At 30.9% G+C, this 15,675-nt stretch overlaps 2 protein-coding genes and 1 long non-coding RNA gene across 4 annotated transcripts; 2 read left to right on the top strand and 1 right to left on the bottom strand.

Annotated features, from left to right (window-relative positions):
• LOC140918643 (uncharacterized) lies at positions 1-757 on the bottom strand. The gene is made up of 2 exons (XR_012162823.1): positions 544-757; positions 1-354 (listed from the first exon to the last, which is right to left on the bottom strand). It is a non-coding gene; the product is annotated as an uncharacterized lncRNA (long non-coding RNA).
• A 1,047-nt stretch (positions 758-1,804) lies between these two features.
• Positions 1,805-10,822, top strand: LOC101494312 (uncharacterized). Of its 2 annotated transcripts, none has more exons than XM_004487317.4 (14): positions 1,805-2,046; positions 2,327-2,461; positions 2,578-2,711; positions 2,994-3,032; positions 3,160-3,252; positions 3,411-3,527; positions 4,709-4,804; positions 5,727-5,840; positions 7,103-7,156; positions 7,464-7,511; positions 7,935-8,085; positions 9,854-10,019; positions 10,276-10,345; positions 10,421-10,822. In XM_004487317.4, the coding sequence occupies exons 2-14, from the start codon at positions 2,383-2,385 to the stop codon at positions 10,676-10,678; spliced, it is 1,419 nt and encodes a 472-aa protein (XP_004487374.1). In that variant the 5' UTR covers positions 1,805-2,046; positions 2,327-2,382; the 3' UTR covers positions 10,679-10,822. The 2 variants fall into 2 exon arrangements, with proteins under 2 accessions (XP_004487374.1, XP_073222022.1); XM_073365921.1 differs by having other exon boundaries at positions 1,906-2,046; positions 2,335-2,461.
• Positions 10,823-11,243: 421 nt separating this feature from the next.
• LOC101494624 (cyclin-U1-1) lies at positions 11,244-12,564 on the top strand. The gene is made up of 2 exons (XM_004487318.4): positions 11,244-11,799; positions 12,056-12,564. Exons 1-2 carry the CDS (start codon positions 11,378-11,380, stop codon positions 12,321-12,323), a joined length of 690 nt encoding a protein of 229 aa, XP_004487375.1. The 5' UTR covers positions 11,244-11,377; the 3' UTR covers positions 12,324-12,564.
• Positions 12,565-15,675: the final 3,111 nt, after the last annotated feature.

Here is a 15,675-nt window from a genome sequence, read left to right as displayed (position 1 = left end):
TCTTAAAATGTACCTTCATATTATTGGGGTCATTACACTTTTTTTGATATGTTCTAAATATTTACGTCATACATAAGACTTAACTGTTAAAACAGGTACATCTTAATCTAAACCATAATTTAAAAATATGCATACACAAAAACCCAAAGTAGTACATATAGTAGAAATTCTACCTAAACAATCTCAAGGAGCTTACAAAATCACAAACATATAAACATGCCAATGAACAAATACATACATATATACACCCCGAAAACTCACAAGGCAACAATAACATGGAAGAAATAATGAAGTAATTAGGAAAGAAATAAGGAATACATACATACCGTTTGAAATATCCTTACTACCACTTCCCTGAAATTAGAGAAAATATATATTGTCAAACTTTTACTGAACAATACCAATCTTGGAAGGTGAGGGTGAAGAGTAACGCAACTGACACACCATATGAATAAAAATAGTAAAAAGAAAAACAAGAAATTGACATATTGTACAAATGCAAACCAAATAGAGATAAGCGAGAAAGAGGAGACAATGGTGTACCTTCCAATCTTGTACGGTCAATAGGATGGACGCGCCATCTCGACTCGAGAGAGGGTTACACAAGATTTTAGAGCAATTGGGAGCTGGGTGGGAACGCTGTGGATGCGTGATTTGGATGAAATATTGGGAGGATTTTGGAATTTGGGGAGAAAAAAATATGGGGTTTTAGTTGACCCAATTATTCTTAACACCTTATTTGATCTCTTTCTTAAAACCTATCTTTACATAATAATAGTATTTCCACCCAATTAATTCATTGTCATTTATAGTTTGTCATAATAATATCCTTTATATTTTAAACTTTCTTAATCCATTATATTTTGTCATACCAATAAATAAATTTATCTAAAGATTTTGTTTTATTAATTTATAATTATTTTGAATAAATAAACATTAAAATTAAAAGTGTTAATCAATTTAACTCCTTAAATTTATGAAAATTATAAATTAGTTTCTTAAATTAAAAAATATCAATCATTTAGTCTCTCTATCAAAATATTTATATAATAAACTTCAATCAAAACTAATAAAAAGACGTACATGTTAATTTAAATAGTTATTTATAAGTCAAAACAAACATATATTCTTTAAAATTATGATCCAAAATTTTAATAAAAATAACTGATTATTTTATAAATTTAATGGACTAAATCGATTACTAACTAAATATATTTTGATAATTAGTTGATTTCATAATTAAGTATATAAGTTTTTGAAGTTTTTTTTATCAAAATAGATTTAAATTTTATTTTATCTAATCAATTTATATTTAATGATCTTACACAAAATACACTAAATTCATATGTCTATTTTATTCGAATAGTAATTATTTAATTTCTTCAAAGAAAACAGTAATTGATTAACTTTATATAAAAAAAAATTAATTTAAAAGAGATATGTCAATAGTGTAAAAAACTTTACATTATCATTTAATGATGATAATTTAATTTATTATATTATATTTGTAAGTAATTTTTAAATTAAATATAATTATTTAATTATTTATTGTTATAATGAGTTATTTTTTATTTGTGCATATCCTTTATTTTTTATTTTTTTTTATAAAAATTATAATATTTAATTTATATAACTATTAGTATAGCGAATTTTTACACATGAGAATTATGGAATGTTAAAAAACATTTAACTTCTATGATGGTTAACCACTTTTAAAATAATAAACATCATTAATCAATAATTACGATGGGATGTGAATTAGACTCAAATTATATAACCTATATGTTTTAGACAAGAAAATTATATATAACCTATATGATTCTCACATTTAGGCGGAAAAAAAAAACTATATGATTCTTACATGTCACGCATATAGATTTATAGTTTAAACACATTGCAATTTGCAAAGCTTGTCCTCTCTTCCGACAGCTGAAGTATTGCGCGTTTCATTCATTCATGTGTGCGTTCTACTCAATCTTAACCCTTTAACCACACATAGATCCACCCTCATCGCACCACAACTCATTCGTTCATCGATTCGATTCGGTTTAACTCTTTACCTTTCTCCCACTTTTTGGATCCACATTTACATCTTTGATTCGTTTCTAATTTAACATCAATTTTACTTTCATTTTAATGTAATTTGATATCTGAAATTAATTATTCGATGTAGTTCATGCATGAATCGATTTCTTAACAACTCTCGTAATCTTCTGTTTACTGTTAATATCGTTGAATAATTAATTAATATATTGAAATCGGCTTGCATTTAAGTGTAGATATTTGTTGATTAATTAATTGATTATTTGAAATTTGCATGTTGAAGATTGATAGGTAGCAGAGTTGGAAGAGGGGTATAGAAGTAAATTGTGTTTTTCATCTATGTTTGGAGGTCTTGCTGTTCCTGCTAATAGTCCTCACTTACGCAAGTCTGGGAGTAGAGCTGTTGTCTATGATCATGGTATTTTTTAACTTCATTTGCAATGGATTTTGTTGCTAATTTTGATTTTTTTTCGTATTGTATTGGTTTTTTGTGTTCTATTGATATGACTTATGTATGGTTTGTGATGTTACTAGATGAATATGAGGTGGAAAATGGTTCTGATGACGATTTATTGCATTCTATTGAGGCAAATGATTCCAGGGGTGGAACAACACCGATGAGTGGTTCTGCAATGACGCCCTCGCCTATTTTGTTGTGGAGATTCAAGGTATTTTTTTTGCTTGCTTTGTTTTAGATTTTAGCAAGTTTTTTTGAACTTTCATGTAAATAAATTCTGTTCTATATTATATTGTGTTTGATGCTTTAGTTTGAATGAATGCAAAATTTGTCTGAATGATGGAATGGAATGTTTCTTCAGGCTTCAATATGTTAATTTGTAATTATGAGCTGTAATAAGGCTGTAGACCTATAATGTGCTTCAAACTGCTGTGTTTCCTTCTATTTTATTTTATTTCATTTTTCCAAGAATGTAACTGAGGTGGATGTCCAGGTACTATTGTTCCTTATTTGGGGATGCATCTGTTGCAAGGTCAGTAATGTTTTCCCTCTGCAACATTTATCCCCATTCCTTCCATGTGGTTTGAGGTTGAGATAATATTTTCTTAAGGATTTCACCATGTTGCTTCAATCTTAAATGCCATGTTGGAAAATTGCAGATCGGATGGGATTCGGTAATGAGAATGAGTGCAGACAAGCGGGATTTATTTCTATATGAAGCATTTTTGTATTTTAATCCTCTTCTTCTTGCGGTTAGTTTTCTCCCTAGTCCGCACTCTTTCAGTGTCTATGTGTCAACACATGGATATATCTCTTCGCATTTGGATTCAAGGATGTTAAGTTTCTACTTTTAAATTTTCTTTACATTCTTTGTTATATCATTTTGTTTCATGTCATCTTCATGTTTCAGGCTTTGATGGTTTGGCTTTGGGGAATCAACTTATGGTTTTTTGCTCAGGGTGGAGTTAATTATGCAAAAATATTTGATCTTGATCAAAATCATCTGACACACAGAGAAATATGGAAGGTATCAACTCACCACTTTAACTCATGTCATGTTTGGCACATTAAACTGGTTACTTTATGTTAGGGTAGGATAAGGAGTTTGTTAGGATAAGGAGAAGTTAGTTAATTGATTAGTTAGAGAGTTTTCTCCAATTATTAGGAGCCCAGAAGTTGTATTGAATGGAAAGAACACTTTTACTGATAAAATAAGAAAGAATAGGAGAGAAAACTCTCCTCCAAGAGTCCCCCCTTCTACCACAGAGCCACTGCTCTATTCACTGAATGTTTTCAAATCTGAATGATCCTTCCTCCTCTCTATCCTTGTATTCTCCTATTTAACACGATGCTATCTAACTAATCAATTAACCGACTCCTCTTTATCCTGTATCCTAACACTTTATGACCAACCAGTAAAGAACAAAACAAACATGGATTTATTTCAATCCGTGTACTAAATGTGGTCTAAGTAATCTTGCTTTGTGTTAGTTTTGGGTACTTTGGCTTCAATTACTGTTAATATATTGCTGAATGGCAGTCTGATGCCTAGAAGGCATTAATACCATACATATACAATACGATAAATTTTAAAAATTATAGGATATAACATGGATGTAATTCAAGCACTCAATTAGCATACAATTAATATAAGAACGGAAATCTTAAATAGAAAAAAAGAACAATATTTTCAAAGTTCATTTAAGACATTTTAAATATATTTAAATTTTGTCATTTATCTATTATGTGGTATTTTCATATGCAATGGTATGATAGTTCAAAAAGCTGAAGACAAAAAAATGAAAATTACAATTAGAATTTAGAAGTGTCCCACATGGATATGACATGGCACGGCTACTGTTTGAAGTCTTGGTGCTTTCTTGCATATGCTACAAAGCTCCCAGTGTAATAGAGTCTACGAAAGGTTATATTGTATGCAGCCTTACTTTAAATTTGCCAGAGGCTGATTCTATGACTCAAACCCATGATATCCTAGTCATACGGTATCAAATCCAACTGCTGTGCCAAGAACTCTCCTCACTATTATTATATCGCTAAACTGGGAAACTTTCCTGGCTTTCTTCTTAGTTCTCAGCCATTTCTCTGATTCCTTTTCTCTTTTTACACTTTGTTACCCACTTTCTAATGATTCGTCTCAAACGATTGATTGATATTTTTGCCCCTAAATTTTTCCGTTGTTTATTGCAGTGTGCCACATGGATGACAATTATTGTTCCAACCAGCATGACAGCATATATCTATCTTTATTCTCATGGAGAAGTCTCATATGCTGCATCACAACCAGTGTAATAGATGCATCCACACTTAGTACTTTTGTTTGCTTGGTTATCACTTTATCAATTTAATATTGTAGTATTGTCACTTCTCAACAGTATTTATGATTGCGATGTAGTTATTTGACTGCAATTTGATTGAAATGTTTTTATTAATAATTTTGAATAAAAAATAACAATTAGTTTTGATAAACAATATTGCAACATGCCAACAATAATCACTTTTATAAATTTCAGGGAGCTCCCTAAACATTGGTTGCAAAATATATCCAGCAATTAATACTGCTCATGTCATTTTTATAAATTTATGATCTGTATAAGTTATTTGAAACATTTATATATTGATAAGCTATTGGCATTAGACTGGGATGGGGTCCAAGGTTGAGTGAAGAAAAAAAGAAACAAAGGTATTAATATGTGCCTAGGTTATGTTGCACCAGAAAATATCTACTTCAACTGGGATAGGGTTTACTGCTGATCACAGTATTGTGAATTCTATTGCATATCTTTCTTCTCTTATGTTATGGTGGGATTAGGAAGGGATAAAAAGATTTTAGTGTTTTTTCTTACTGAGTATTACATTGGATACTTGATTTAAATATTCTCCCAATTTTTACTTAAAAAAATTCTTAATTATATTAATTATTGGTAAATAGGCAGTGATTGGTTGTCTGTACCATTCTAACTGTCTGGTTTTGAAATCTAAATTAGTCATTTGCCATACAACAGGTTATATTTATTTGTCATCAACGAAAAGTATTGTCAGTATAACTTTAGATTTATCTTAATGCAGAATATAACTTGTAAATGTACAATATTTTTTTCACTTCTTTATACATGATCGCCAAAGCTTTAATTCCATTTTGTGCTGCCTTTTATATCTTACGTTGGAACTTGGAAGCATGTTGAATCTTCCTTGTACCTTTCTGCAGGTGCTCTTATATGCGGCTATTATGTTGGTTTTGATATTCCCCTTCGATATATTCTATTTTTCATCTAGATATTTCTTCTTACGGACACTCTGGCGAATAGTTTTCCCATTACAGGTAAGTTTGCTTTTATTTGGATGTATTGTGTTTTTAAGTTCTTGCTGTGCTACACTTGAAATAGTGGTCAGTAGTTGTTAACGTATGAATTATATTTATGCTATGCATGAGATATAATAAGCATGAAAATAGAATGCTTTATTCATGTCATATTCACCTGGGTTGTGTCTTCTCCATGTTCAGATTCATTGAAATAACTAAAATATCCATGCAACTCCCTCTCTTATTTGACATCCATTAAAAAAGTATGGAACCGATGTTTGCACATTAGATGAGTTGATTGCTAGGCAGATGCTAACGTACATGTTGTTTTAAGGCTAACCGAGGGAGGGGAAAAGCTTCCAAGACTATTCACTATTTATGTATCATAAATAGTAAATTATTCATAAAATAAATGACCTTTTATCACAGCCATTTTCAAGATTGGTGCCATCAATCAATGACTTTGTTAGTGTAAACAGCATTTACTAGTTCATGCACAAGTAAAACACTTAAGAGGCATTGGGTGGAACCTTTCTATGAGCTTTCTTTGAACACGTCCAAAACTGTTGCAGTGTTAAAACTTAGAAGGGAATTATTATTGTTCTTCATTTATTCAGATTCTTAAGATTCAATATTTGAGCCTAAACCTTACCCTTACCGTTAAAATCTGTTTCTGTTTAATATCCCTCAAGTATAGGGATTCAGTTGAATAGGAGTACTAGTAGAGATTCAATTATATATGACTACTAATAGGATTTGGTTGTTTAGTAATCTAGTATAAATATATCTGATGTATTACCAATATTTTTCAATTCAATAAATATATTTGGCTTAATTGCAGTTTTGGTCCCCCTATTTTAGCTGAATCACGAAAGTAATCCCCCCATTTTATTTCTCTCTAATTTTTGTCCAAAATTTGATGAAGTGACATTTTTTAAAGTCACATCACACCATTTATGATCATATATTTCAGGTACAATTGTTGCACAACGAGACCTTGAGGCATGATATGACTTAAATAAATGCAAAACAATGAAATTTCATCAAGTTTTGGACCAAAATTTTGATTTGGGGGACTAAAACTGATAAGAAATAAAATGGGGGGATTACTTTCGCATTCAGCTAAAATAGAGGGACCAAAACTACAATTAAGCCAATATATTTTTACTCTAATTCTTGAGACTTTCTTTTCTCTATCCCTCACCAACTTATGCTTTTGGTATCTTGGTCGAACTAGGCTTGCATATGATCTGACATTTTTTCTATTTTCATGAAAACAGGCAATATCATTTGCTGATTTTTTCTTGGCTGATATTTTAACTTCCATGGTAAAGGTATGCTTTTTTTCTAAGATTATATTTCTCTTGAAAAATCTGTTTTCTCTCACATGTCAATCTTCATTATAATAATTTTTACTAGGTTTTGAGCCTAATTATTAGTTTATTTATAGATCTAAAAGTATATTTTTGCCTGTATTTAGTTATCTTGATTACTGATACAGAGGTCCAACACTGGCACACACATGACACGACCTGATAGTTTAGAATTGGCATAATTTGCTGATCTAATCTGAATTTTAGTTCCTAAGTTTCTATTAATGCACTTTAATATTTATTTTGATTATTGTTGCAATTTATGCAGGTCTTTTCTGATATGGAGCGCTCAGTGTGTAGAATGGTCCACCGACAGGTTTGGTTCTTATAAACCCATGTCTTCTATTGTCAGCTTATATTTGCATGTTTTAGTGTAACTTTAAAAGTTTATATTTGCATGTTTTAGTGTAACTTTTGAGTTTCCTATTCTGATCACCCCATGACTTGGTCAACTTCTAATGTATAACAAATCTCTTCTGTACAGCATTGGGACTATGGAAAAATTTATTTGATCCCATGCTAATTGTTTTCTTGAGCTAAATCGGCTCAGTTGATTCTACAATATTGAGATTTGTAATTCAACTACAATTTTGATTGTGCTTTTCTCCATTCTTATATAGATTATTTATTAATGATTAGACTTTTGAAAATTGGACCTATATACATAGATTTTCCTTAATTTTGATGCTTCAGTTAATCAGTTTTCTCATGAGAAGATGGACTTTAATTTTTTTTGTAGGTTGCAACAATTGCTTGGTTGGAAGCTGATTCTGTTTGTGGCAGTCACTCTGTTGCAATTCCTTTAGTTCTTGTTTTGCCTTACCTTTTTCGCTTAAACCAATGTCTCCGGCAGTACAAAGATACTGGAGAGAAAACTGCTCTTCTGAATGGTAAGAGCTCTTTGTTGCTCTAATGAGTGCCCCTTCGTCGTATACTTTTTAGAACTTGTATTGTATGAGTCACCATCTAAATTTTGCAAGTTTATGACATTGATGTTATACATTACTACAACAGTCAAAACCATTTCTCACTAAATTGATGTTATGCATTAATAATTTAATGGATTTAATTCATATACACTGTCACTGTAAAGAGTTTTTACACTGTCAATCAATTACAACCGTTACTATACCTTTAAAGTCATGCTCGTGAATAGAGCTGTCAAACAAACTCCCTAATTATTTGTCATGGCCCACATGTTGGAGGAGACAAAAAAATTTATAATTTAAAAGGCTCCAAAAAAGAAAGCCCCCTAAAATTTTGTGGGTTTAGTGGGCCTATAGGCCCACTTTTACAAAAAAATAATTGATTATTTTAAAAAAAATTGACAATTTTTTTTTGATAAAATTTATTTACAATTTTATTTTCGAATTTTTTTTTATTTTTCTTACAAAATATTTTTTCGATTAAAATAAATTTTGAAATTTTTTCAAGAAAAAAAAATCTCAAAATTAACAAAATATTGGGGGCCTATAAGCTCCTCTGAGCCCCCTCCTTTAATCCCCATGAAATAATGGGCCGGGATTTTAAAAAAATTATTTTGACAGGGGGTCTAATATTAAGGGATTAATAAAAAAAAATTTAAGGGAACCTTGGAGTTGGGGGGCTTTTTTGACAGCTCTACTCGTAAATGGTTGTGATGCGCTTATAGTGTATAATGTTATACTGAGAGTGCGTGATAATTAAACTCTAATTTACTAGACATTGTTTTTCTTCCTGTTTGGCTTTTATAGGGAAATTATGTTTCTACTCAAATTAATACTACCCTTGTGCATGCTTTCCTCTTTTTTCTTTTGTTTTGCTGCCAAGTGTTTGGGGATTCACTTTGTATTACCTTAATTATGTAGTCACTATGTCAGCTTTCTCGAGAGCTTCTGATGCAGTTTGAAAATTCTCGTAATATTTTTTTAATAGTTTTTGGGTTTTCATTGACTCACTACTGTGTAATAAATGGAATGTTGTTGTATATGTTTCAAGCTGATAAAATTTGTCAGGTGAACTTGGGCCATTCTAGTCTATGTTGGAATCATCCTTTGTGATATATCTTAGAATTTGAGTTGGGTTTAATTTAACCTCACAAAACCAACTTGTAAGAGGAGGACTGTTTACATTTTATATCTCTAGGTGATGTGGGACTAAACCCACGCCTCAAACCCAACACAATGAAAGCACTGGAGGCTGCAATGAAGGCAGCTAGGGGTGGACTGCAATTAAGGCATACTTTAGAACGCACCCCCTCCCAGCTAGTGAACAATGCGGGAGATAAAGGCTTTAATGCTTGCTTCTTTTGAATCAAATATTGAATATGGATTCTCAATATTGATCTTATTTGTATTTTAACTGCTTATTTTATATTTTCTTCTCCCTGTAGGTTTCTTTAATTGTTCATAATTAGTTTTCATGTTTTTAAAAATGATATTCGTTTTTGTCGTGAACCATCCCAAAAACTTAAGCTGTTAGCTGAAGACACGTGAATGGGGTTATATTATAGTTCTAATATGCTCCCTCCTATGAGAGCTTTTTGTACTTGAAGCATGACCAATGCATAAGTCTATCTACGTTGAGCTTTGATTCAACTTTTTTACGAGAGCTTAGGGAGACACATTAGTGATTTTTATATATTGAATTTCTAACAAGTTCTTTTGGTTATGGTTTCAGCATTAAAATATTCAACAGCAGTGCCAGTGATTTTTCTTTCTGCTCTTAAATATCATGTTTTCCCTGAAAGGTGGACAAACTTCTATAGGCCTCTTTGGCTTCTGTCGAGTGTTGTGAACTCATCATATTCTTTCTACTGGGATGTGACTCGAGATTGGGACCTAAGGTATGAGGAATGTTTGTCCTACCATACATCTTTAATTGTATTTCAAAGTTCAAACTAAGCTAAGCTTCTTTCTAAAATTTAGATTCTAATGAAAAAGTATTTTATATCATAGCCAAACACTTTTAAAATCTAAAAAAACGGAAGAAAGCAGTTGCTTTCACTCTCAGTATTGAGTCTCTGGTTGGTATTTATTTATTTTCGATCTGATGACTATCATGTGACTTAGTGTGATAAATATTCCTTTCTCTCTTGCCAGTGGCTTCACTCGAATATTCAAGTTCAACAAACCGAATCTGTTCTCATATATGTTGCATGGAAGGAGATGGGTAAGTATAGTTTGTATGAGAATAGCTAGAGTTCACTAGTTCCTTTTCCCTTATAATTTGTAATTTATTTTGCAGGTTTACATTTGGGTGATTGGAAGCAATTTGGTTTTGCGTTGCACATGGACATACAAGCTTTCTGCCCATCTTCGCCACAATTACCTTACAGTGTTCACTATTGCTGCTTTGGAGATTTTCCGTCGCTTCCAGTGGATTTTTTTCCGTGTCGAAAATGAGTGGAACAAGATGAATTCCAAATCACACATGCAGCTCTCTATGAGTGAAATGTCAAACGAGGAAGAGAAATTACTTCATTCCAATAATTACAATGTATAGGCTACAGAACAGTATGATGCATGTTTCAAATATTTTGACGAAAGGAGAGCTCCCTTCCATTTGCTTCACCTTGCTTATAAATATGTCATTCTTTATTCACAAACAGAACAGCTTATTCAATTATTACAATGCTTTTCGGTGATATTTTGTTCTGTCCACAACAATTGTATTATATTATGTATCCCTTCCTTGCAAAAATATCTGATATTAATCTGCAACAAACTTCAGTTATAATAGTATTAATAGTTTCATTGGTTAAAAGTGGCTGCATAGCACATGCTTCACCGACCCTACCAACCAACATAGCAAAACACTGAGTTTACCCCCGTTTTTTGACCGGTAGCCTTCATTTTACGTTCCTTCATAGGGCCCTCCTAGTATTTGCAAAGTACAAAGATGAGTCCCCAATTTTGTTTTGCACACGAACCAACCAGGCCAAGTTGATGTCGCTAGATTGTATATTCTCAGGCGTAGCTTGTTTTTTTTAAGACAAACCACAAAGATGTGGGACCCCCTTAAAGAATATTAGTGGCTCGAGATTGCAAATAAAAATGAAAAACTTTGCTAGTGAGAGAGCCACACACTCAAACCAGATAACTAGCAGAGATGGAATTAGCTCCTTAACCACTCAAATAGCAACCATGAGCATCTGCAACTGCAACTCCTCTGCTTGAAACTGAAACCACTAAAATGGCCTAAATGTTTACAGTAAGTGAGTACAGCAACCACAGCCGGCAGCATCAGCCGGTAACAGGGCCCGCCGAGCTGAACTTGCCAAGAGTGCTGTGGGTCCTTTCTTCCACCTTAGAGAAGCTGGTTGCTCGCAATGAAAAGCTAGTGGATGAGCTGAACCAGAACCTAGATAAGCTGAATCGTGGCTCGGTAAGATTAGGGAAGAGCTTGAATGCATTTCATGGGGTTAGAGCACCAGGAATAAGCATACCTAAGTACTTGGAGAGGATATACAAGTACACTGATTGTAGCCCTTCATGTTTTGTGGTTGGCTATGTGTATATAGATAGACTGACTCATAAGCACCCTGATTCTCTAGTCTTATCCTTGAATGTGCACAGGTTGCTAGTTACATGTGTCATGGTGGCTTCCAAGATGCTAGATGATGAGTGAGTCCTTAACTCCATTTTACTTCTCCTATATCTTACTTTTTTATTGAAGAAAGTGAAGTAGGTTTTAGTTCGTTGTTTTTACTCAAGATTTTAAACATGGTCGCCTTGCAATGCCAGATATTTTGGAGAATCACGAACAAATGAACCTAATGCAGCCTCAATCGCGGTCGCACAACTATTTTTAATAGTTTACTGTTTTATTGTCTTTGTTCTGATTTTGTGCATTTTTTCTTTGGTTTTTTCTGAGCTGTAGACATTATAACAATGCGGTATATGCTCGAGTAGGAGGGGTGAGCAATGGTGAATTGAACAAGCTTGAATTAGAGTTACTCTTTCTGTTGGATTTTAAAGTTATGGTAAGCTCTGGAGTTTTTGAGAGTTACTGTTTGCACTTAGAAAAAGAGATGCTTGTAAATGGCAGAGGCACGAAGATTGAAAGAACATTGTCACCTAAGTCTATTGAGAAAGAAATATCAATTGAAGATAAGCAAAGCTCTTCCCCACCTCAAATTCTGGACTGACATAAGCCTTTTTTTCTATGGTCAATTCACTTGCCAGTTGTACTCAAAGTTCAAGTCCATGTCAAAGCTTACTAGTTGTGACTTGTGGTGCCTTTTTATTCATGCAGAAGAAGTGAGACTGATGTATGTGAATATAATTCATATGAACTTTGTCAAATTCGGCTTTAGTTGTAACAAAACACAATTATATTCAATTGTTCTCTTTTCATTTCATTTTTATAAAGCATGTTACTCTTGGTCTCTTGGGGTTGTGAATTCTAGTAGATTTATGCATGTGTATTTGAGTGTTTTATAAAGGTGATTTTAGAGAGAGAAAAAAATCTAATTTTAATTTGCTTATATTTTATTTGAATTTATTTATGTTTTGATGTTTTAACTTTAAAAACAAGTTTGATGAAAAAAAAAATAGTGTACATTTTTATAACCAAATACAAAAACTATTTGCATACAAAAACAACCATGCAGTTCAGCGGCTCAAAATACAATACTAAGAGTCTTAAATGTGTTAGTTTAGTTTGATTTTATGAGAGAAAAAAACCTAACCTATCTGATAATTAAAAGAAGATGTTTAAATTATTTTTTAAAGTAAGAAATACTAGATAATAAAGTGAATAATATCTATCAATTGTTGATAAATAAATTAATAGTTGATATTATGTATACATGCATAATTAATTATTGGAGGTTACAGTATTATCAACCATTGATTTTACCACTTCATTAACTGTTCAATTTAAAGAAATCAAATCCAAAAAATACATGGTCCAATATAAGCTTTTAATATTTTGTTTGTAAAATTGAAACAAATGAATAAATATTTTTAAAAGATTTTAACAAATGTCTATTTAGCAAGTTTTTTACAGATAAATATATATAATAAATTATTATTTAGATATTTGTGTAAAATTTTACTTTATGAAAACATAAATAATTAAAGTCTAATAAGCATTTAAATGTTTATTGATATATGGTATAAAAATGATTTTTTTTATTGCCAAAAAATGGTGTTTATAGGGGCATCCTATGGTGCTATTGGGCATGGTGTCGATGGCAAAATAGAGCTGTCATCTATGATTCTATGAAGTTGAGAGTCTCATCTCATGTCCTTAACAAAAAGAATAATTCCCACAAAAAGACTATGTGATTCATATGGAGAGGAGCTCCATTCAATTATACATACTTTTTATAAAAAATATGCAATTATACATACTTTGGTATTCACCAATTTCGACCAAATTTGTTGAGAAAAAAATATTAATACCTATAATTAATTACATGATGAAACTCGTATAAACTAAAAGTGTTTTTTTTTTTACTAATATAAACTAAAAGTGATGCCTACTTTTTCTCTCATTATCCCTTTTTCTATTTATTTTTCTCTTTACTTTTTTTATCTCATTTTTGTATAATACATTTTTTTTCTATACTTTTTTTAGGTTTCATGCATATGCAAGAGCTTCGATTTCACTTTTTATAAGTAACTCACCCTTATATAAAAAATAATCCCTCCACTCCTTTCTATAAAAAAAAAATGAACAATTGTTATTAAAAAAAAAAAGAAATAAAAAAGAAGATAAACTCATCAAGAGAAAAACATTTATATTTTTCAAAAGTACTGCCAATAATAATTTCTTTTTTGAAATATACTCCCAATAATCATTAAATGCATCCATTTATGCTAAATATGCCTTTCTTGTTAAGTTAGGTATAAAGTCAATTTCATTAATTAATACTTTTAAAAATTAGTATGTACTATTTATGAGATTAAAGGAGATATGCTAACGATATAAAATATATTTACAATGTCATCCAATTAAAATTAATTAATTTATCATATTATATTGTACAGTTTTTAAAATCAAACATATTTATTTAATGATTTAATTATAGTTTTTATAATTTATTTTTAGCAGTTCACCAAATTAATCATTTATTTTAAAAATCGATAATTTTAGTCTCTTCTTTAAATTATTTAACTAAAAAATAATAATTTGAGATATTTTTATGGCATGACATACAATTTCATGACATACGATCATCTCTATTAATTATCTATAGATTATTAATTAATTATAAAAATAAATAATTTTATAAATTGAAATTTTTAAAAGATTTTTATTGTAATTTTATGAGTATTAATTAATTAACATAATTGTATTATATGTAATGTCTTTTAAAATTTATCACATTATTATTTTTTAATTAATAATGTATAGAAGAGACCAAAATTATTAAATTTTAAAATATAAGAACTAATTTCATAAATTAATAAAAAATAAAAAATAAAATCTGCAATTAAATTTTATTTAATTATTTGTTGTCGACATTATTGATAGTTGAATATAAAACAATTTTATAATGTAGGCTTAATTGCACTTTTGGTCCCCCTATTATAGGTGAAAATTGAAAGTAGTCCCCCCATTTTGTTTCTCCCCAGTTTTAGTCCCCCAAACAGAATTTGAGTCCAAATCATGATGAGTTGTCATTTTTTTAATGACGTGTCAATAAAAAGCTGATGTGGCAGACGCATACGTGGAATAAACTTATTATTATATTATTTTTGATTAAAAAATATAATTTATATTTTTAGAAATTATTATTATAATTGTTAAAAATTATTATTACAAATAAAATTTATTTGTTAAAATTAAATTAAAAAAAATGAACCCTAAGCTTGAACCAGAAGCATATCATTCAACAAAAGCTTGAACCCTAAATTAAAAAACAGCCTCAATTCAACAAAAGCTCCCAAATCGATTCTGATTCTGATTTCTTCATCATAAACATATTCCGATTTCGTCTTCTTCTTCATTGTTGGTCACCGTCTTCAATTCAACAAAAGCTCCCAAATCGATTCCGATTCCGATTTCTTCATCATAAACATATTCCGATTTCGTCTTCTTCTTCATTGTTGGTCACCGTCTTCGTGTTCTGTGTTGGTGTTCGTCCTGTGTTCGTGTTTGTGTTTCGTCTTGCGTTGGTGTTCGTCATGTGTTTCTTTGGTGTCCGTCCTGTGTTCGTGTTTGTGTTTCGTCCTGTGTTTCTTCTTCTTCTTCGTCTTCGTATTGGTGTTCGTCCTGTGTTCATGTTTGTGTTTCGTTTCTTCTTCGTTTGTATTTCGTTGTTTCTTCTCTTGTTCTCTGTTTTTTTGGGAAAAGAATGTCTTGTCATTCGTATTCAGTTACAAGCAACAATTCTCATTTGAGAATTAGAAGAAGAGAATGTTTGTGTGGACTTGAATCTCCTTTGTGTACTTCTTGGACGGCTGAAAATCCAGGTCGAAGGTTTCATGGTTGTGGATTTTATAAGGTAAACTATTTATCAAAATTCTGGAATTTATTTATTTAAATTT

This window comes from Cicer arietinum, chromosome 1 (assembly GCF_000331145.2).
Source record: "Cicer arietinum cultivar CDC Frontier isolate Library 1 chromosome 1, Cicar.CDCFrontier_v2.0, whole genome shotgun sequence".
Classification (NCBI taxonomy): Eukaryota; Viridiplantae; Streptophyta; class Magnoliopsida; order Fabales; family Fabaceae; genus Cicer; species Cicer arietinum.
The sequence above is the reverse complement of the archived record's forward strand: the minus strand, read 5'-3'. Positions and strand labels throughout refer to the sequence as shown.

Coding starts and splice junctions, on each gene's coding strand:
- LOC101494312 (XM_004487317.4), top strand. CDS start 2,383: ATGTTTGGAGGTCTTGCTGTTCCTGCTAATAGTCCTCACTTACGCAAG. Junction 4,805..5,726: donor CATATGCTGCATCACAACCA/GTGTAATAGATG, acceptor ACCTTTCTGCAG/GTGCTCTTATATGCGGCTAT. Junction 5,841..7,102: donor GAATAGTTTTCCCATTACAG/GTAAGTTTGCTT, acceptor TCATGAAAACAG/GCAATATCATTTGCTGATTT.
- LOC101494624 (XM_004487318.4), top strand. CDS start 11,378: ATGTTTACAGTAAGTGAGTACAGCAACCACAGCCGGCAGCATCAGCCG. Junction 11,800..12,055: donor TCCAAGATGCTAGATGATGA/GTGAGTCCTTAA, acceptor TCTGAGCTGTAG/ACATTATAACAATGCGGTAT.